Here is a 22672-nt window from a genome sequence, read left to right as displayed (position 1 = left end):
GTGATCCCAACTTCTACTGAAGTGTGGATGGCCGTTTGCTCGCTAGGAGCTCATCCGCCCTTTGACAGGTCTTGTTTTTGGTCCTGCTGGGGGTCCACAGCCCCCTCCTCACCTGGCAAACCAGGTGGGGGAGACGGTTTAGTCGCAGACTATCTGACCATGGAGCAGGTAGCACGGGATTACATGGCACCCGTGGCCGGGGAACCTCCCCCAGACCTGACCATGCTTAAGTATGGCATTACTATACTGGATTCTCAGTAAGAAAAGAGTTTCACTGTGCAATAGCACATGTGGCAACAGAGTCCCATTGAAACATTGAAACATGTAGGAGGGAACCGAAGGAGGACACAAAATGCTGGAGCAACTCAGCCAGACAGGCAGCATCTCTGGAAGGAAGGAATGGGTGACGTTTCGGGTCGAGACCCTTCTTCAGAAGTCTTCAGGGTCTGAAGAAGAGTCTCGGCACAAAACGTCACCCATTCCTCCAGAGATGCTGCCTGACCCATTGAGTTACTCCAGCATTTCGTGTCTATCTTCGGTGTAAACCAGCACCTGCAGTTCCCTCCTACACATATAAGGCAGTGAGTTCCAAATCAAAATCACTCTCTTGTTAGTCTTTTTATCAAAGGAAAACTAGGAATAGCAAAATAATTTAGCAACACTCTCAGATAGAGGTACTAATTAACATTTGAAAACTTGCTAAAAGATATGCACTCTATCCAATTAGGATGGGTTTCAGCTTAAAGATAAGGTTTCGACATGACCCGAAATATTAAACAGAGTGTTCCTTTCAGCTTATCCTCCACATCAGCCGAGTTTATGTTAATGTACTTAAGCCAAAACTAGTTTGCTGCCAAAAACCTGATTTCAACGATGTTGTACACAACGAGAATTGGTTGAGGATCAGAAAATGAAATCACAGCAATGGGTGTTTAAGTAATAAACAGTTAAAATGTTTCAACCATAAAAGAAACTTGTTCTTGTACAGAAATAATTGGACTAGTATTCCATTACCTTCTCATCATCATCCTCATCATCATCTCCATCCACATCTTCATACTCCTAATATTCAAGACCAAAACAAAAAGAAACCTCGTTATTTGAATTGCAAATGTTTTCTTCTAATGGCAAAACACATTTAATTCTGGGTTATCGCCCATCTGGAACAAATCCCAAATGTGGATGGGTCTGGATCAAGTTATAGTCATGGTGATACAGCATAGAAGCAGGCCCATCAGCCCAACTTGCCTTCATCGACCAACATGTCTCATCTACACTTGTGTTTAAGAAGGAACTGCAGATGCTGGAAAATCGAAGGTACACATAATTGCTGGAGAAACTCAGCAGGTGCAGCAGCATCTATGGAGCGAAGGAAATAGGCAACGTTTCGAGACGAAACGTTGCCTATTTCCTTCGCTCCATACATGCTGTTGCACCCGCTGAGTTTCTCCAGCATTTTTGTCTACCTCCCATCTACACTTGTTCCACTTGCCTGCATTTGGCCCATATATCTCTCTAAACCTGTCCTATCCATGTACCTGTCTAAATGGTTCCTAGTGCGTTAGTACCTGCCTCAACTACCTCCTCTGGCAGCTCGTTCCATACACCCACCACCCTTCGTGTGAAAAAGGTACCACTCAGATTCCTATTGAATCTTTCCCCCTTCACCTTAAACCTAAGCCCTCTGGTTCTCGATTCGCCAACTCGGGGCAAGAGACTCTGAGCCTCTGCCAATCTATTCCTCTCATGACTTTATACTTCTCTATAAGATCACCCCTCATCCTCCTGCGCTCCAAGGAATAGAGTCCTAGCTTGCTCAACCTCTCCCCATAGCTCAGACCCGCAAGCCCTGACTACATCCTTGTAAATCTTCTCTGCACCCTTCCCAGCTTGACAACATCTTTCCTATGACATGGCGTCCAAAACTGAACACAATACTCTAAATGCGGCTACACAGTGGTGCAGTGGTAGAGTTGCTGCCTAACAGTGTCAGAGACCCGGCCTTGATTCTGACTACGTGTGCTGGCAGGTACGGAGTTTGTATGTTTCCCCCCGTGACCACGTGGGTTTTCTCCGGGTGCTCTGGTTTCCTCCCACACTCCAAAGGTGTACAGGTTTGCAGGTTAATTGGTTTCTGTAAAATTGTAAAAATTGTCCCGTGTGTGTATAGGGTGGTGATGGTGTATGGTCAGTGGAAAGCACGGACCCAGTGGACCGAAGGGCCTCTTTCCGTGCTGTATAAAGTCTAAAAGTAAAGATTGAATCTGAGGGTTTGACATTTTTAATTCTGATCAGCACATCCACCAATACATAGCCTCTAGTTTAGTTTAGTGATACAGCATGGAAACAGGCCCACTAACTCCATGCCAACCCATACACTAGTTCTAACCTGCACATATAGAATACATTTTTTTAATAGAAGCCAATTAACCTGCAAACCTGCACATCTTTTGAACGTGGGAGTGTTTAGTTTAGTTTAAAGATACATTGCGGAAACAGGCCCTTCGGCCCACCTAGTCCGTGCCGACCGGCGATCCCTGTACACCAGCACTATGCTACACACTAGGGACAATTTATAGTTTTGCTGAAGCCAATTAACCTACAATCTTGCAAGACTTTGAGTGTGGGTGGAATCCAGAGCGCCTGGAGAAAACCCACAGGGAGAACGTACAAACTCCGTACAGACAGCACCCGTGGTCAGGATCGAACCTGGGACACTGGCGCTGTGAGGCAGCAACTCTACCGCTGCTTCACCATGCAGCGAATGTTTAGAAGCGTGGCCATGCTCGGCTGGAGCGAGAGGGGTCAATGAATAACTCACCAGATACTGATGGCTGACGACTTTTCCTCGGGCAATCTGGATGTAGTTCCAGGCAAGGATCATCAGTAGTGCAAGTGGGAGCATGTAGATCTCAAACGTCCAGACTACCGCCAGGTACAGCTGAAAAAAGAGAGCTCTTTCAGTAATGCCCGAGAGAAGATATAAAGAGCATTGTGAAAACAACTGGGATGTCTCAGAAGAGAGAGGAGGGATTTTCCTTTTCAACTCTTAAACACACACACACACACACACACAAAGAGATTGCAGAACGAACACTGCAGTTATTAGCTCTTGAAAGATCGCTTCAAGACAGCAGCCACGCTGTGAGATGCTGTGTAGACAGCTCCAGCTTGCATCGTATGGAAGTACTTCACACATTCATGGCATGGAAGTTTTCATTGCCATCTTCTCTGGAATGATTTGTGAATCTGTGGAATTCTTGCCACACAAGGCTGTGGAGGCCAAGTCGGTGGATATCTTTAAGGCAGAGATAGATAGATTCTTGATTAGTGCGGGTGTCAGGGATTATGGGGAGAAGGCAGGAGAATGGGGTTAGGAGGGAGAGATAGATCAGCCATCATTGATTGGCAGTATAGACTCGATGGGCGGAATGGTCTAAGTCTACTCCTCTCACTTCTGATCGAATGGTGGAGTAGACAAAAGTGCTGGAGAAACTCAGCTTTTGCGGCAGCATCTATGGAGCAAAGGAAATAAGCAATGTTTCGGGCCGAAACCCTTCTTCAGACTGAACTGGAGCAGTAGATTTGATGGGCCGAATGGCCTAATTGTGCATGACTTATGAACTTATCATTAAAGGCTCTGTATCAGTGGAGATGCAAGAGACTGTGCAGATGCTGAAATCATGAGTAAAATAGAAAGTGCTGGAAGAACTCAGTGGGTCAGGCAGCATCTGTGGAGGAAAATGGAAGGGAAACGTTTCATGTCAGGTCACCTCTTCGGACCGTATTTGTGGTTCAGTGGTACTTTATTTTCACATGTACCGAGGTCTCTGGCACAGTAAGGCATCTACTGCGCCACTGTACCACTACAGCAGGGACATGACAATAGCTAATTGGTTTACATCAATATAAATCTTTGCTCAGCCACCAATTGGAGACCCGGGTTCGATCCTGACTACGGGTGCTGTCTGTACGGAGTTTGTATTTCCCCCCCGTGACCTGCGTGGGTTTTCTCCGAGATCGCCGGTTTCCTCCCACACTCCAAAGACGTGCAGGCTTGTAGGTTGATTGGCTTAGTGTAAATGTAAATTGTCCCTAGTGTGTGTAGGATAGTGTTAGTGTGCGGGGATCGCTGGTCGGCGCAGGCTCTCGAAACTCAACTAAATTAAACCAAACCAAACCAAGCCTATTAGCAGTGGAGGAGGCTGCAAACTATCAGCGCCGGCACTGATACAAATAATAATTTAAAAATAAATAGAAAATGCTGGAGCTATCAGCAGGGGAGGTCACAGTCCTGGAGAGAGATCTGATGAAAGGTCACCACCCTGAAACATTAATTTTGTTCCTTGCTCCACAGTGGCTGCCTGACCTGCTGAGTATTTCCGGCATGTTCTGCTTATATTTTAGCTCCAGCTGTTCATCTTCAAAAGGAAAAAAAATGCTCCAGCAGAAAATAAAGAGTGCTGAGGTTTCCCAAATGGTAATAAAACAGGCTGTGTTTTGCCTTTTTATGTCATTATTTCATGTCATTAAAGCAAGACCTCATCTGCTCTCACACAAGTAAAGGTCCCATGGACAATTTGAAAATTAGGTTATAGTAGGTTATACCTGTTATTAATGTAATCCTGATCCTCATGTATCAATACCATTGTTTTGTTTATCATTATTCTTTTTGCTCTGTTTTTTTATGTTTTATTTTTGCTTTTTTTGGGGGAAAAAACCCAATTAAAAGATTTTAAAAGAAAGAAAGAAAAATGAGAAAGATCTTCCCAGAGATCGGGCCAGTATTTACTCCCTAACCAGCGACACTGAACCAGATCATCCAGCCATTCGCACATTACGTGATTTAGTTTAGGTTAGTTTTGAGATGCAGCGTGGAAATAGGCCCTTCGGCCCACCGAGTCCGTGCCGACAAATCATCCCGTACGCTAGTTCTATCCTACACACAAGGGACAAATTTATAGAAGCCAACTAACCAACTATCCTGCACATCTTTGGAGTGTGGGAGGAAACCGGAGCATCCAGGAAAAATCCACGTGGTCACAGGGAGAACGTGCAAACTCCGCACAGACAGCACCCGAGGGCAGTATCGAACCCGGGTCTCCAGTGCTGTGAGGCTGCAGCTCTACCGCCACAGATACAAAGAACTGCAGATGCTGGTTTATACCAAAGACAGACGACAAAATGCTGGAGTAACGCAGCGGGTCAGGCAACATCTCTGGAGAAAAAGGATGGGTGAAGTTTCGGGTCGGGACCCATCTTCACCGCTGTGCGCCACTGTGCCACTCTGCTGTGGCTATGCAAATCGCTTTTCATGTTACGATACCTCAAAAGCAACTCAATGGCTGTGAAGTGCATGGGAGGTCTTGACGGAAACATATAAAACGGCTCTGACGACATCCTCAGGGTTTTGAATCTGAATTAGGCTCCCATATACTCTTGCTATGGGAACCTGGGCCAGAACAAGCAACAAGCTCGTCTCCACGTCTGGCAAAGCTCTTCAAAACCTTTTGAAGGAACTGCACAAAGTACTCATTCAACTGGATGAGATTGGCAGATACTCCCTGTCAAGGCAAGAAATCTGTAAATGAGATTTCATATTTGAACTTTGCAATAAGTATGAAATATTCACCAGCTTGAAGCTCACATCTGGAAACTAAATTTCTTTCCCTCTTGAAGCCAGCGCTTTCTCGGGATATATTTTAAGCCTCCGAACATGTAGCACGTAATTATTTTATAAAACTATGCAAGGGGTCGCACTTGCAACATTCAAAAGATGTAACTAATACCATGTTTAGAGCAGCCAATGGGCCATATATTATGGCTAAAAGCTTAGTAATAAAAACACTTATTAAGTAGGACCATCATGCTGTAAGCTCAGGCAGAGTAATCGCCTTAAAATAAAGTGTGAAAATCCAATAACTTTGTATCAGGGGAATAATTTAACAGATGCAGCCCAGGCTGAAGGAACGGCAAACTCTCTCTCGCCCAGTGAGATCACAATTAGGGTGCAGTAATCAGACAGTTTAACCAACTTGAAGCAAAAGGGCATCTTGAGGTAGATTGTACTAAACTGGGTCAGCCACAGGGCAGAGGAACCTTAATTAGATAACGGCACAATGCGTTTTTAAGGGCCAAGGCTGAGATAATTGGCAAGGACTTTATCTGCTGCAGTGTCATTCACGGGAACATAAAATATAGGAGGCTGCCTCAGAAAGGCAGCCAGCTTCATCAGAGACCCACACTACCCTGACCACACACGCTCACTTCAACCCTGCCGTCGGGAAGAAGGTACAGGAGCCTAAAAACTGTAACATCCAGGTTCAGAATCAGCTTCTTCCCTACAGCCATCAGGCTATTAAACACCACAACCTGCAAATCAGCTCGCAACTACATAGACGGGGCATTATTTGTGTCTTTGGAGTATTAATGTGAGTTTTGCTATTAGTGTGGGTTGCACCCTGGCCACTCCCACTTCTCCCCTCTCCCATCAGGCAAAAGGTATAGAATTGTGAAAACGCACACCTCCAGATTCACAGACAGTTTCTTCCCAGCTGTTATCAGGCAACTGAATCATTATAGACAATAGACAATAGACAATAGGTTCAGGAGTAGTCCATTCGGCCCTTCGAGCCAGCACCGCCATTCAATGTGATCATTCCCAATCAGTACCCCGTTCCTGCCTTCTCCCCATATTTTTAAGAACTCCACTATTTTTTAAAAGCCCTATCTAGCTCTCTCTTGAAAGCATCCAGAGAACCCGCCTCCACCGCTCTCAGAGGCAGAGAATTCCACAGACTCACCACTCTCTGTGAGAAAAAGTGTTTCCTCGTCTCCATTCTAAATGGCTTACTCCTTATTCTTAAACTGTGGCCCCTGGTTCTGGACTCCCCCAACATCGGGAACATGTTTCCTGCCTGGAGCGTGTCAAAGCTCTTAACAATCTTATATGTTTCAATTCTACCACAACCTGAAAGTCCGTATCTACACAGAGACGGAGAGACGGAGAGATAGATACTGAATCTTTATGTGTTGTTTATTACATATTTACAGAGTACTATGTTTTCATATCTACTGCGCTGCTGCAAGTAAGTATTTCATTGTTCTGTTTCTGGACATGTGACAATAAAACACTCTTGAACCGCTTGGCCAATAACCAAATGTATTTTCCCTCTGACACCTCCAGGTCCCTCCGATCGGCCGACTTGGGGTTGTTGAATATCCTGCAGTCTAGGCACAAGCTTAGGGGCGACCGTGCCTTTGCGGTTGCAGCTCCTAGACTGTGGAACAGCAGCATCCCCCTTCCCATCAGAACGGCCCCCTCCATCGACTCCGTTAAGTCAAGACTAAAAACTTATCTATACTCCCAAGTCTTTCCTGACGTCCACTGAGCGAGGGCTATATGTATGTAGTTTGTTTGTTTATACTATTTATATAACAAATGTAAAGCACTTTGGCCAACGAGAGTTGTTTTTTGAATGTGCTATATAAATAAATGTGACTTGACTTGACTCTATCGCTGCGCCCCCATGCCGCCTACTGTTCCATGTCTTAAAACACACGGAGAAGCAACGGCCAGCATTTAAATAAAACAAATGCACAGTCAAAGATCTCAGATGAAGGAAGGGCAGGGAGCTGGAGGCTGAAGTTTGATATGAGCCAGTGAGAAACAGGCCAAGTCACAAGCAACGTCAACAGACACGAGGATGGAGGGCTGATAGCCCTGGGGTACAGGCGAGCTACAGAACTCGTTCAAAGAGGGGCTCATTATCTGCTCACTTGTGAAGCAAGTTTTGCCAGGTCGTTTTTATGTTTAAGTTGAATTTCAGGTTAGCTGGGTTGCTCTCACCTGAATAAATCACACAAAACAAAATTGTCGATTCAACTGTATCCCAAGGCTGAAACACACAGGCATGAACAAATGAAACAACCCCTTCTCTGATCCTTTACATTCAGATGTAAACCTGCAAAAATGAAGGGAATCTTGTCTGCTTGCTTAAAGAAAATAAACTGGGCAACATCATAGAGTGATACAGTGTGGAAACAGGCCCTTCGGCCCAACTTGCCCACACCGGCCAACATGTCCCAGCTACATGAGTCCCACGTGCCCGCGTTTGGTCCTTATCCCTCCATATGATACGATACGATAGAACTCCATTTATTCCCAGAGGAAATTGGTCTGCCAACATTCATAAAACACAACAAGATACATGAAACATGAAATTAAAGTGAAAAGTCCAGGATTCAGGATGTCCAAAGATTGGAGGGATTGAACCACCGAGTCCATGCTGACCATCGATCACCTAGTTCCATCTTACACACTAGGGACAACTTACAGAAGCCAATTAACCTACAAACCTGTACGTCTTTGGAGTGTGGGAAGAAACCGGAGCACCCGGAGAAAACCCACGCGGTCACGGGGAGAACGTACAAACTCCACACAGACAGCACCCGTGGACAGCACCTGTGGTCAGGATTGAACCCGGGTCTCTGGTGCTGTATGGCAGCAACTCTACTAAAGCAGTGAAGCTCAGTTCTCAGTTTAGATATTTTAAAAGTCCTATGTCTTGGTTTAGCTACAACATAATTCAATTGAACAACAGTCAAGTTGTAACTAAATTACAAGGCACTTATAATAGTGATCAAATCATAAAACTTTCATTGGTTAGCCCTTAGGGATGAATACAGTTAGAGTCCCAATCCAATGGAACACAGCATTTCATTTTTAAGTGCGTAACATTTAAAGAAGTTTTCATTCCAACTCGGTTACAAGAAGGAGTCAAGTTCATGTGATAGGAGCAGAATTAGGCCATTCGGCCCATTAAGTCTACTCCGCCATTCAATCATCACTGATCTATCTCTTCCTCCTAACCCCATTTTCCTGCCTTCTCCCCACAACCTCTGACACCCGCACTAATCACGGGTTTTGAGGCTGGAAACATGTTCCCGATGTTGGGGGAGTCCAGAACCAGGGGCCACAGTTTAAGAATAAGGGGTAAGCCATTTAGAATGGAGACGAGGAAACACTTTTTCTCACAGAGAGTGGTGAGTCTGTGGAATTCTCTGCCTCAGAGGGCGGCGGAGGCAGGTTCTCTGGATGCTTTCAAGAGAGAGCTAGATAGGGCTCTTAAAGATAGGGGATATGGGGAGAAGGCAGGAACGGGGTACTGATTGGGGATGATCAGCCATGATCACATTCAATGGCGGTGCTGGCTCGAAGGGCCGATTGGCCTACTCTTGCACCTATTGTCTACTGTCTATAATCAAGAAATATATCTATCTCTGCCTTAAAAATATGCATTAACTTGGCCTCCACAGCCGTCTGTGGCAAAGAATTCCACAGATGCGGTAGCAATGATTAAATTATGCATTACAATGGACAGATTTTGTGTTTCATTTTATTTAGATATTCTTGGTTCTTAAATATTTCCGTTGAATTCCGCAGATTCGCCACCCTCTGGCTAAAGAGTCAACTTCAGTATCGCGAGCTACTTTAGTGGTGAAGACACATCGTGAATTGGACAGTGTAAGCAGTATAATGGCGTTCTCCATCATCATCAAATGTGAATGTGAATCAATCAACCATCTTTGTGAAACCTTTTCTGTTTGAATCCCTGGACTGTGAGAGAGCTTAATAACTCCAGTGAACTGTGCATATACAACAGTAACATCTAAAATTAGTTTCCCCATATGGTAAACATCAGAGCAATCTATCTCACCAGCAATTGACCCAAATAACACAATTCTTCTCTCACGAGTTAGTTCAACTATTTAGTTTTTAGAGATACAGCGTTGAAACAAGCTCTTGGGCTCACCGAGTCCATGCCGACCATCGATCACCCGTTCACCAGTTCCATCCTACACACTAGGGACAACTTACAGAAGCCAATTAACCTACAAACCTGCACATGAGGGACAATTTACATGTTTTACCAAAGCCAATTAACTCTATAAACCTGCACGTCTTTGGAGTGTGGGAAGAAACCGGAGCACCCGGAGCAAACCCACGCGGTCACGGGGAGAACGTACAAACTCCACACAGACAGCACCCGTAGTCAGGATTGAACCCGGGTCACTGACGCTGCAAGACAGCAACTCTACCGCTGCGCCACCGTGCTGCCCTTTCTAAACATCTAGCTTTAGAATCTTGCCACAGTCGACCATCTATATCTAGGAGGACACAAAGTGCTGGAGTAACTCAGCAGTCACGGTGGCGTAGCGGTAGAGTTGCTGCCTCACAGCACCAGAGACCTGGGTTCGATCCTGACTACGGGTGATGTCTGTACAGAGTTTGTACGTTCTCCCCGTGACCGCATGGGATCTCTCCGGGTGCTCCGGTTTCCTCCCATATTCCAAAGACGCAAAGGTTTACAGGTTAATTGGCTTGGTATAATTGTAAAAAATTGTGTGTAGGATAGTGTTAGGTGGTCAGGATTGCTGATCAGCACTAACTCGGTGGGCTGAAGGGCCTGTTTCCACACTGTATCTCTAAAACTAAACTATGACTCGGCCCACGAAAAATGTCACCCATTCCTTCTCTCCAGAGATGCTGCCTGACCCACTGAGTTACTCCAGCTTTTTGTGTCTATCTTCGGTTTAAACCAACAAGTGCAGTTCCTTCCGACACATAGCATCATCCCTGCTAGCTGCTGATGAAGCAATTGTTGAGCTGCGAGATTATAGACCACCATTAACATTTATTCATCCCTAAAGTGTGAGCTCAGGTGTGTCTCGGGCTTTTTAAAAGAAATCTGAAGCCCAAGTTTCATGTTGCTTTTAAACATTGACAAAAGGCTGAGTGGTGTTTTAATTTTTTTTTTTTTTTTTTTTTTTTTTTTAAATAGCCTTCTGGGTGGTAGAGGAAAGAAAAGGGGGTTGAATGTGTCGAAAACTTTCAGCTCAAATACTGTAGGTTTAAAGGAGATGGAAAACCATGCGTGGCTGAACGTACAAAGCTGCCTTCAGGGGCTGGACTGCAAAAAGAAAACATTCCTCCACCAGGAAAAATGTTCTACATAATCCTGGTTAGAAACCAGATACATCCTACAAGCAAAACGCAAGTTTTTGTCAAGTTCAGCATGAGAAGGAATATAACTACACTCTATATAAACTGGATAATCAGGAAAATGGATTACTGGGGAAACAGGACCATAGTCAGATTGTGACACCCACATCATAACATACAGCGTGACATTGGAGAAATACATCCTAGTTTCTGCTCATTCATAATCACTTCTCATTCATCAATGTGTACATTGGATCATTATCAAAAACAAAGAGGATAGGCACAGAGAGCTGGAGTGACTCAGTGGGTCAGGCAGCATCTTTGGAGAAAAGGAATTGGTGATGTTTTGGGTCGAGTCCCTTCTTCATGCACAGAGGGTCAGTCTGAAGAAGGGATTCGACTTGAAACGTCACCTATTCCTTCTCTCCAGAGATGCTGCCTGTCCCGCTGAGTTACTCCAGCATTTTGTGCCTATCTTCGGTTTAAACCAGCATCTGTTGTTCTTTCCTGCACATTTATTAATAAAGACTCTGCTGGTGGCTGATCCACCGGTGTTAAATGGGGAGATATTAAAGCCAGCTCTCACACAAAGGTCGACATAATTATTGATAACCCCTCATTGCTGGTGCAGCGCACACCTAAGGCACGAAAGGCTTTGAGCTATTTGGACGGGACAAAGGAGAAGAATCGTCAGGTCAGTCACCTGGGCAGGTGCATCAGTGAAGAAGGGAAAATGGATTTCATTGCGATAGCCTATGGGTGGCTTAAAACAGAGATTCAAGCTGATGTACCTTGACTAGACCCACTGGCAGGCATCAATCACCAGCCGTGCTCGGACAATGTGATGACTCTGCTGACAAGATGCAAGATGACATGACACACTGGGTTCACCAGCTACATGGAGAGTCATGCAGCTGGCACCAGGGTGGCACAAAAAAGCCGCGCATTCAACCAGCGAAGATGGTTCTGATCAACCCGCCTATAATGTGAATCCAAAGATGAGAAACTGCCAGAGGAAGTAGTCGAGGCAGGGATTATCGCAGCGTTTAAGAAACAGTTAGATAAGGTACATGGATGGTGTAGGAAGGAACAGCAAATGCTGGTATAAACCGAAGATAGGCACAAAATAGGCACCCGACAGAAAGGGTGGGCACTCTGCCCGTTGGCCTGAGGGATTACACTCTATAGCCAGGCTAGATGCAGGAAGATTGTTCCCGATGTTTGGAAAGTCCAGGACAAGGGGTCACAGCTTAAGGATAAGGGGGAAATCCTTTAAAACCGAGATGAGAAGAACTTTTTTCACACAGAGAGTGGTGAATCTCTGGAACTCTCTGCCACAGAGGGTAGTCGAGGCCAGTTCATTGGCTATATTTAAGAGGGAGTTAGATGTGGCCCTTGTGGCTAAGGGGATCAGAGGGTATGGAGAGAAGGCAGGTACGGGATACTGAGTTGGATGATCAGCCATGATCATATTGAATGGCGGTGCAGGCTCGAAGGGCCGAATGGCCTACTCCTGCACCTAATTTCTATGTTTCTATGTTTCTATAATCCAGTCCAGTTGGATGGGAAGATGCCCATTATCCCTTTTCAGCTTGATTTGGCACAGAATGCTGGAGTAACTCAGCGGGACAGGCAGCATCTCTGGAGAGAAGAAATGGGTGATGTTTCGGGTCGAGCTTTGAGTATCATATATTTCAGACCCGTCTGAATAAGGGTCTTGACCCGAAATGTCACCCATTCATTTTCTCCAGAGATGTTGCCTGTCCCGCTGAGTTACTCCAGCTTTTTGTGTCTATCATAGTTACATGGATAGGACAGGTTTGGAGGGATGTGGGCCAAACGCCGGCAGGTGGGACTAGTGCAGCTGGGATAGTTTAGTTTAGAGATACAGCGCAGAAACAGGCCCTTCGGCCCACCAGGTCCGCTCCGACCAGCGATCCCCAACACACTCCACCCACTAGGGACAAATTACATTCATACCAAGCCAATTAACCTACAAACCTGTACATCTTTGGAGTGTGGGAGGAAACCAAAGATCCCGGAGAAAACCCACGCGCCACAGGGAGAACATACAAACTCCGTACAGAGTAGTCGGGATCGAACCCGGGTCTCAAGCGCTATACAGTAACTCTACCACTGCGCCACAATGTGGGCAAGTTGGACCAATGGGCCTGTTTCTACACTGTTTGAGTGAAATAAGCAAAAGGTGGTATTTGAGAACAAAATATGACGTTTATAAACGAGACAGAGATATGGAAAAAGCAAACTTGACATGGAAGTGAGTGCATGAGGCTTCTATGCTGATATAATGGGTATCTCTTGTACAATCAGAACATGAGGGCTAACAAATGAACACTTTGAATCCCATCCTACCTCATTATAACTAACGTATTCTCTGGTCTTCAATGGTCAATTGAAGTCAGGGGAAGATATCAAGGCATAGCGACACTCCTGATAACACCGTCTGTTTTGTCAACCCTGCTAGCTTGTAATAATATCATTTGACTGTGACTTTATACAAGAAGCAAAAGTAATTAATAAAATATGAGCCATTCACTGCTAAAGTGAGCAACATTTATTCATTATTTCACGCCACAAATAGTGTTTACTGAATACTAATGAGGATCATATTCTGCACACGTAAAACTCTACAGATTGTTAAATAAACTTTTAATTGACTATGCTTTTAATAAACTTAGTAACTGGGCTCAGACATTAGAATTTATTTTTGAAATCTTTGCCACACTTAGTATTTGTACATCCCTCAAATGAGCAAGGAGAATTCAAATAAAAATCACCACATTTTAAATAGTACTCAAGGGCCTAAAATATAAAGACCTCAAAGGTAGCTGACAATATTTCCAGCATCTGCAGTTCCTTCTTAAACATTGAGTTTGTGCCTCAGATCTGTCTGCCTCGAGTAATTGTCAGCCTCAATTATGGTGTCTTTCTGTTGGTCTCTAACAAGGCTATTGGTTGGACAGTACGGACACAGGCCCTTCGGCCCAACTTGTCCATGCCAACCAAGATATCCCATCTCCGCTCGTCCCCAGTGGCACGGCCAAGCAATGAGTTTTAAACCTGCAGGAGTAGTTTGATCAAAAACTGGAGGAACTCAGCGGGGTCAGGCAGCATCTGGGGGAGATGAATGGACAGATGGGGTCTGGCGATCTTCAGACGAGTCTGAAGTTTGCGATTAAAGTTTGTCATATCATCAGAGGATCCTTAGTGTGATACAGCGCAGAAAACCGCCCCCCGCGCCACTCCACCCCGTCATTGTGTGGGCCAACATTTTGCTGGATCCATGCAAGAGAAGTGACCCATGTGGATTGAGGGGGACCCAGCTGGGGGGGGGGGGGGGGGGGGGGCGAGAAGAAAGAAGTCAAAAAGGAACCGGTGGGGGTGGCAATCAATGGATAGGACTGTTCAGCATGCACAGAGATCTGGAAGGGTAAGGTGTGTGAAAACGAGAGATCAAAGGGGAAAACCTGTGGCAATCAGAGACAAATTTCTATTCCTGAATCCTGGTCAGGCTGGGCCAGGGGAAGGGAGAAAGGACCTGGCATGGGGGGGGGGGGGGGGGGGGGGGGGGGGGGGGGGGGGAGGAAAACAAGAGGTGGACCTGGCGCGGGGGTAACTTTTTTAGTGACTATAAGGTAATCGCCCTTACTGTAGTGACTATTTGCATACCTTGGGCATGCAAACTAAAAATTCCACTGTGACTGCCACACATTTTAATTTGCTAGCAGTTCTTCTGGTGTGCCAAGCTAACTTGGGGCAGTTAAACACCTGAAGCTTTGTTCAAAGCAGGGTCAATGATCGCTGGTAGCCTCTGGGCAAAGGGGTGACCTGTCTTCACAGAGGTTACACGAGAGGGGCGACCACTGCGTCTCCAGAACAAAGAAATGATAAATCCCCCTCTCCTCTATAACTCCTTGTTAGAAACATAAGCAGGTTTTGTTTTCTAATTTAGCTGCGAGACGTTTCAGTGCCCAGGTGTTACTTTAAAGTCGAGATATGCTTGTGCAGAGACACTGGAGATATTCTTGAAGGGTAGGTAAGACGAGGGCTTGCAGCTTTAGTATCACTGGTCACTGTTAATTCTCTCCGTCCATTAATATCGAGTAATTTCTCTGACACGTCGTGGCATGGCTTAAATATGGCTGTCACGATGCAACAGCAGAACACACAGTTTACAAGACAGGTAAAGGTGAGATAAACATGCTGTCAGAATTGTCACCTACAGTATGACCCATGCCGTAGAATATTATCAGAGCTCGGGTTTCCTAATCTTGGTGTTTATAAAGAATGGCATCTCCCCCCCTACCCTTTCTAACGGCTGTTTGACATGGACTCTGATCTTCAGTGTCCATTTAAATACTTCACCAAGTGTGTCTTGCATTAGCCACATCTAAAGAGGTTCTGTAATCTGTGTCGGCTGCATTAACACCGTTCGACCTCCCTGGTGATAGATCAGATGGCTGGACCTGTGAAGCTCCCCCTAGGCTTTTAAGCAAGAGTGTTAGCTGAACCAGCCTGTCATTCCTTGCACAAGCAATGACTTCATAGTGGGAAGAAGCAAAATAACACGTTACACTCTGAAGAATGCAACATGTTCTTACACAGCAAGGCTGAGGGAAGGCTATATTTATTATGACTGCGCATTAACAATCGAATAGTAATTCTGTTTAATATAATGTAAAGTTGGCTGCAGTTCAGAGCTCTACATTTCTGAGCATTTGTGGAGCTGTAATGCCAATTTCCGACATGGATCAGTGAATTAAAGCAACAACATTTCCTGCAGTTTGAACAGAAGATGAGGAAACACTTTTTCTCACAGAGAGTGGTGAGTGTGGAATTCTCTGCCTCAGAGGGCGGTGGAGGCCGGTTCTCTGGATACTTTCAAAAGAGAGCTAGATAGGGCTCTTGAAGATAGCAGAGTCAGGGAATATGGGGAGAAGGCAGGAACGGGGTACTGTTTGGGGATGATCAGCCATGATCACATTAAATGGCGGTGCTGGCTCGAAGGGCCGAATGGCCTCCTCCTGCGCCTATTGTCTATTGCTGCACAGCATGCCAAACGGAAAAGTAGTCTGATGTGGGAAGGAACTGCAGATGCTGCTTTACACCAAAGCTAGGCACAAAGTGCTGGAGTAACTCTGCGGGACGGGCGGCATCTCTGGAGAGAAGGGAATGGGTGATGTTTCGGGTCGAGTCCCTTCTCCAGACATGGCATATGAACAGCGGGAAGTACAATTCACCGGCTTTGTGAAGAGACATGAATATTCCAAAGGTCTCAAAGGAGGTAATGGGGGGGAGAGAGTGAAGTTTAGTTTAGTTTTGAGATACAGCATGGAAACAGGCCCTTTGGTCCACACCGACCAGCCAGCCATCACCAGTTCCATCGTTATTCAACTTTCACATCCTACTCACTTGGGGCAATTTACAGAAGTCAATTAAACTACAAAACCTGCATGTCTTTAGAGTGTGGGAGGAAACCCATGTGATCACAGGACAGAACATATAAACTTTGTCCAGACATCGCCCATAGTCAGGATTGAACCCGGGTCTCTGGTGCTGTGTGTGTGTGTGGATGTGTGTGTGTGTGTGTGTGGGTGGGTGGGTGTGTGTGTGTGTGTGTGTGTGTGTGTGTGTGTGCGTGTGGGGTTGTACATGTGTGTGTGTGTGTGTGTGTGTGTGTGTGTGTGTGTGTGTGTGTGTGTGTGTGTGTGTGTGTGTGTGTGTGTGTGTGTGTGTGCTTGTGTGTGCATATAAGTGTGAATGTGCACTTAATGTTTCTGTTTATAATTGTCATGTGTACTCAGGAACAGTGAATAGCTTTTGTTTGCATGCTATCCAGGCAAATAATTGGGGTTAGGAGGGAGAGATAGATCAGCCATGATTGAATGGCGGAGTAGACTTGATGGGCCGAATGGCCTAATTCTGCTCCTATGACTTCTGACCTTAAATCAGATAATACTAGTCATGAGTGCAATCATGCCAGCCACAACATGGTGAGTGAAGAGAAAGATGCCAGTGTGGAATATTGTTGGTAAACTGGAAATAGTGATAGATTTACAAGTGGAAAATACATTTGGAGGAGCAGGGTGATTGTATTGGATAACAGTGGATCTTCCTCTGGATCAACCACTCAAAGAGTCGCCATGTTTCCGTGCCATTCTGAGTAAGCACAAGTGTGAACATGCGTGAGTGTATAAGTGTGAACATGCGTGCGATTGCAAATCCACATGCGTGTGGGTGTTGGCATTTACACACACGTGCATTTATATTTGGCATTTGTGTTCCTCTACCTCCAGTTTGACCTTCTCATCATCTGCCTTGTCAAGTCTCTGCCTCATTCCCTTCACACTGCTGGCAAAACTTTCTTTAACTAGTTTCTAATCTTGCTTAAATAGCACCCTATAACTGGTGTGTTCATAAGAGCCTTTGCCACTGAAGGTGGTGCAGTGGTGCAGTGGTGCAGTGGTGAAAAGTTGCTGCCTTACAGCACCAGAGACCCGGGTTCAATCCTGACCGCGGGTGCTTATCTGTATGGAGTTTGTATGTCCTCCCTGTGAACTGCATCAGTTTTCTCCAGGTGCTCCAGTTTCCTCCCACATTCCAGAGATGTGCAGGACTGTAGGTTAATTGGCTTCGGTAAAATTGTAAATTGTCCCCAGTGTGTGTAGGATAGTTCTAGTGTAGGTGCGATCACTGGTCGGCATGGGCTCGGTGGGCCAAGGGGTCTGTTTCCATGCTGTTTCTCTAAAGTCACAAAGGCATTCAAATAAACCTAATTGTTTCTGTGACATTGCTTAGGTGAACAGGCAGCTGTGGCCTCAATACATAAGAGTAAAATTCACAGGAGACACAAATAGCAAAGACAAGCAACAAACAGGCAAAGTCAAAACGTAGTTCTCATAGTTTTCCAACTGTAATATTTCATGACCTACAAGAGTCCTTCAAAACCAACAACTATCTCACCTTGTGGCATCTGCTTCTCCACTGATGTTCACTTTGTAGTTTAGTTTCGTTTAGTCTTACAAAAATATTTAAATTAAATAATGGAACAAAGAAGATCGACAGCTAAATAATATAGAAGGGAATACGAAGAGTGGAGGCAGTGAGTATTGAATCAAGGATCAAGTATAAAGAACCAGTCGCTACTGCGAGCGGGAGTATGTTGGAAGCTTCATCAGGTGACACCAATGTGTCGAGTTACAAACCACAATCACGCCACAGAGATTGCACTGGACACCTTCAAACAGTCAGGCATGGTGGCGCAGCGGTAGATTTGCTGCCACACAGCACCATAGACCCAGGTTCCATCCTGACTACGGGCGCTGTCTGTACGGAGTTTGTACGTTCTCCCCGTGACCTGCGTGGGTTTTCTCCGGGTGCTCCAGTTTCCTCCAACCCTCCAAAGATGTACAGGTTTGTAAGTAAATTGGCTTGGTATAAATGTAAATTGTCCCCAGTGTTGTGTAGGATAGTGCAAGGGTTCAGGAATCGCTGGGCGGCACGAACTTAGAGGGTCGAATGGCCCATTTCCACTCTAAACTAAATCTCTAAGGTAGGCAGAACAGTAAAGCTGCAGGAAATTTCTGACAAGCGAAAACACAATCGTTCAGTTTAGAGATTCAGTGTGAAACCAGGCCCTTCGACCCACTGAGTCCGCGTTGACCAGCGGTCCCCACACACTGGCACTATCCTACACACACCAAGGACAATTTACAAATTCTCCAAAGCCAATTAACCAACAAACCTGTACGTCTTTGGAATATGTGAGGAAACCAACAACACCCGGAGAAAAACCCACACAGGTCACGGTGAGAACGTGCAAACTCCGTACAGACAGCCCCCCGTAGTCGGGAAGGCAGCGTGAAGTGTAGATGGAGTCAATGGAAGGGGATGTTTCACACTTCTGTACCTCTTGCCTGTTGGGAGAGAGGAGAAGAGGGAAGAACGTCCTTACAGTACAGAGTGGTTTTTGCTTGAGACGGCTATTAAAAAAAACGGGAGCCTTTAACTGGCACCACTAGATCAAGCCTGAAGGTGTTGATCCAAAATGTCACCCATTGCTTCTCTCCAGAGATACTGCCTGTCCCGCCGAGTTCCTCCAATATTTGTGTCAATCTTCTGCATTGTTCACTAATGTACACAGGGCCCGACCACATTTACCTGGTGGACAGGGAATGTTTTCTGACGCAACATTCCATCCCCTCGAGGCACCATGGCTACCAGAGCTGGCCACCTGGTTGCCAATCAGAAGGTCCCAGCCCTGGTCAACTTTGACAGTGTCTGGCCGTCAACAATCTTTGCATCGTTTTGAAGTGTTTTTCCTGATCCAAGCCATTTGAAAAGTCAAATTATTTTCTCGTGATCAAAAAATAATAAATATATTTTAAAAAATAGCATTAAAATCACTTGAAAGTGCTAGATATTAAGTAAACACTTCTGCAGCACAGGGGCACAGCTGGTAGAGTTGCTGCCTCACAGCGCTAGAGGCCCGAGGTCGATCCTGACCTCAGGTGCTGTCTGTGTGGAGTTTGCACCTGTTCTCCCTGTGACAGTGTGGGTTTTCTCTGGAGGCTCCGGTTTCCTCCCACATCCCGAACACACGTGGGTTTGTAGGTCAATTGGCCTTTGTAAATTTCCCCTAATGGGTAGGTGAGTGGATAAGAAAGCGAGTGGACCTAGATCTAGTGCGAATGGGTGATCGATGGTTGGTGTGGACCTGATGGTGCCCGTGCTGTATCTCTAGGAAAGAAGATTAAGTAAAGTGAACTATTTATCATATGCTGTGAAATTGTCTGAAGGATTTGAGGACTGCTCATTTATTTATCCGGAAGTACAAGAGAGTTTGTCGGCCAAAAGAACAGAGGACAGCATGAAGTCACTGGGTCAGACAACATTCTGGGTCTTAGTTTAGAATTTTAGTTTAGTTTAGAGATACAGCACGGAAACAGGCCCTTTGACACACGGAATCCTTGCCGTCCAGTGACCACCCGTTCACAAGTATCCTGCACACTAGGGTCAATTTACAGAGGCTGATTAACCAACAGTATTGCACGCCTTTCAAATGTGGGAGGAAACCGGAACACCAGGAGAAAACCCACACAGGTCCCGGGGACAACGTACAAATTCCTTACAGACAGCACCCGTAGTCAGGTTTGTACCCGGGTCTCTGGCGCTGTGAGCAGCAACTCTATCACTGTACCACCGTGCCGCCCGCAAAAGTTTAGGGACCATCCTTGAGATTGATGAGTCTAAACCGTCCCGGCCTGAAACATCGATTGTCCATCCCCTCCACAGATGATGCCTGACCAGCAGAGTTCCTCCTGCACTTTGTTCTTTCGCCCAGGATTGCAGCATCTGCAGTTTCTTGTGTCCCGACGCTGTGATGGTGTTTGAGCACACAATGCATGTTTTAAACTCACAGCCGTGCTATCCTGCTCACAGTCCAACCTTCGCATACACGGCCCAGTCCGCAAAACCATTGCTTGGTTTCACTGTGATTGTTCTGACAGAGTTTCCATGCCAGTGTAATTAAAACCACATTGGGGAGAATCTTTCCAACTCCATCAGTCCGCTGTGTCAGCAACAGCTCGAGACCAGGAGGGCAAGGAGCAGAAACAGGTGGATTATTTTGTGTTTTTATTTGCCACACCGGAAAGGCTGTGCTGCCGAGAGGCTGCTTTGCAATCAGCGTGCACACTGACCTTTGGCCCACACGCCAGGTTTAAGCAAGAACTCGACGCCCATCAATTTAAGCCATAAAATGTAGCTGTCCCGTGTGTTAATGAGGGAGTCGTAGCTAATAAAGTCGTTCCTGTGTTGCAGTGAATTCCAAACTTTCTTGGACAATACACGCCCCTGACTAACACCCAACCAGTCTAGAAAATAACAACTTATAGCGGGTGATACGGGGGCGCATGCGGTAGAGTTGCTGCCTCACTGCGCCAAAGACCCGGGTTCCATCCTGACTACAGCTGATGCCTTTACGCAGTTTGTTCATTCTCTCTGTGACCGCGGGGGGGGGGGGGGTCTCTGGGCGCTCCAGTTTCCTCCCACACTCCCAAAGACGTACAGGTTTGTAGTTTAAATTGGCTGCTGTAAATGATCCCTAGTGTGTGGGATAGAACTAGTGCATGGGCAGTGGATGGTCAGCGGGAGTATGTTGGAAGCTTCATCAAGTGACACCAATGTGTCAAGTTACAAACCACAATCACACCACAGAGATTGCACTGGACACCTTCAAACAGTCAGGCATGGTGGTGCAGCGGTAGAGTTGCTGCCTCACAGCGCCATAGACTCAGGTTCCATCCTGACTACAGGCGCTGTCTGCACGGAGTTTGTACGTTCTCCTCGTGACCTGCGTGGGTTTTCTCCGGGTGCTCCGGTTTCCTCCAACACTCCAAAGATGTACAGGTTTGTAAGTAAATTGGCTTGGTATAAATGTAAATTGTCCCCAGTTTGTGTAGGATAGTGCAAGGGTTCAGGAATCGCTGGGCGGCACGAACTTAGAGGGTCGAATGGCCCATTTCCACTCTAAACTAAATCTCTAAGGTAGGCAGAACAGTAAAGCTGCAGGAAATTTCTGACAAGCGAAAACACAATCGTTCAGTTTAGAGATTCAGTGTGGAAACAGGCCCTTCGGCCCACTGAGTCCGCGTTGACCAGCGGTCCCCACACACTGGCACTATCCTACACCCACCAAGGACAATTTACAAATTCTCCAAAGCCAATTAACCAACAAACCTGTATGTCTTTGGAATATGTGAGGAAACCAACAACACCCGGAGAAAAACCCACACAGGTCACGGTGAGAATGTGCAAACTCCGTACAGACAGCCCCCCGTAGTCGGGAAGGCAGCGTGAAGTGTAGATGGAGTCAATGGAAGGGGATGTTGCACACTTCTGTACCTCACATAGAACTAGTGCATGAGCAGTGGATGGTCAGCAATTGGGCCGAGTGGGCTGAAGAGCCTGTTTCCAGGTTGTCTCTCTAACCTAAACTAAAAACTAAACTAAACTAAAAACAAATCAAACGTACTTCCAAATTAACGACCAAAAACGACTCTAAAAAGTAAACTAAAGGGCCTGTCCCACTGTACGAGGTAATTCAAGAGTTCTCTCCCGAGTTTCCCCTGATTCGAACTCGGAGAATTACGGTAATAGCCGATCGTAGGTACTCGGGGCTCTCGTGGACATTTGTTGAAAAATCTTCACGAGCTTACCGCGTTTCCCCGAGTACCTGCCGTTAGCATTACGAGCCGCTAAGAAACATCCCGAGCTCCGACGTACCCGCTACGTACATTCTACATGGTTACCATGAGTTAGATTTTTTTTTTTAACTCGGGAGAGCTCTTGAATTAGCTCGTAAAGTAGGACAGCCTCTTGCACTGTAAACTAAAAACTAGCTGAGGTGTTTGCATGAAATTTCTTTCAGCTTTGAATTTGATTTATTCTGGCAGTGTGAGTGTGCCGGGCAAGGCCGGCATTTATTGGTCATTCCCTCACTGTTACTGCTGCCCCTTCTCCCTGACCCATGGTGTCGGGATAACTTTGAAGAGAGTCAATTTCTGCTGAGAGAACAGACCAGGTCCTTTAAAACAAACTCACACATTCAGCAACGTTCTGGACCCGAGATTGTAGATCCAAGAT

The 22672-nt window shown here is 45.9% G+C and overlaps 1 protein-coding gene across 1 annotated transcript in view; it reads right to left on the bottom strand.

Annotated features, from left to right (window-relative positions):
- LOC129712547 (multiple C2 and transmembrane domain-containing protein 2-like) overlaps nt 1–22672 on the bottom strand; it is a 167359-nt gene that overhangs the window by 22554 nt on the left and 122133 nt on the right. Inside the window, exons 18-19 of the mRNA XM_055661038.1 lie at nt 2822–2941; nt 1015–1062 (exon numbers count right to left, since the gene is read on the bottom strand). Of these exons, the coding sequence (XP_055517013.1) occupies nt 1015–1062; nt 2822–2941 (168 nt within the window). The remainder of the gene's footprint in view (nt 1–1014; nt 1063–2821; nt 2942–22672) is intronic.

The sequence above is a fragment of the Leucoraja erinacea genome, chromosome 33 (genome assembly GCF_028641065.1).
Source record: "Leucoraja erinacea ecotype New England chromosome 33, Leri_hhj_1, whole genome shotgun sequence".
Lineage (NCBI taxonomy): Eukaryota > Metazoa > Chordata > Chondrichthyes > Rajiformes > Rajidae > Leucoraja > Leucoraja erinaceus.
Note: the sequence above shows the minus strand (reverse complement) of the source record. Positions and strands in the feature narration are given on the sequence as shown.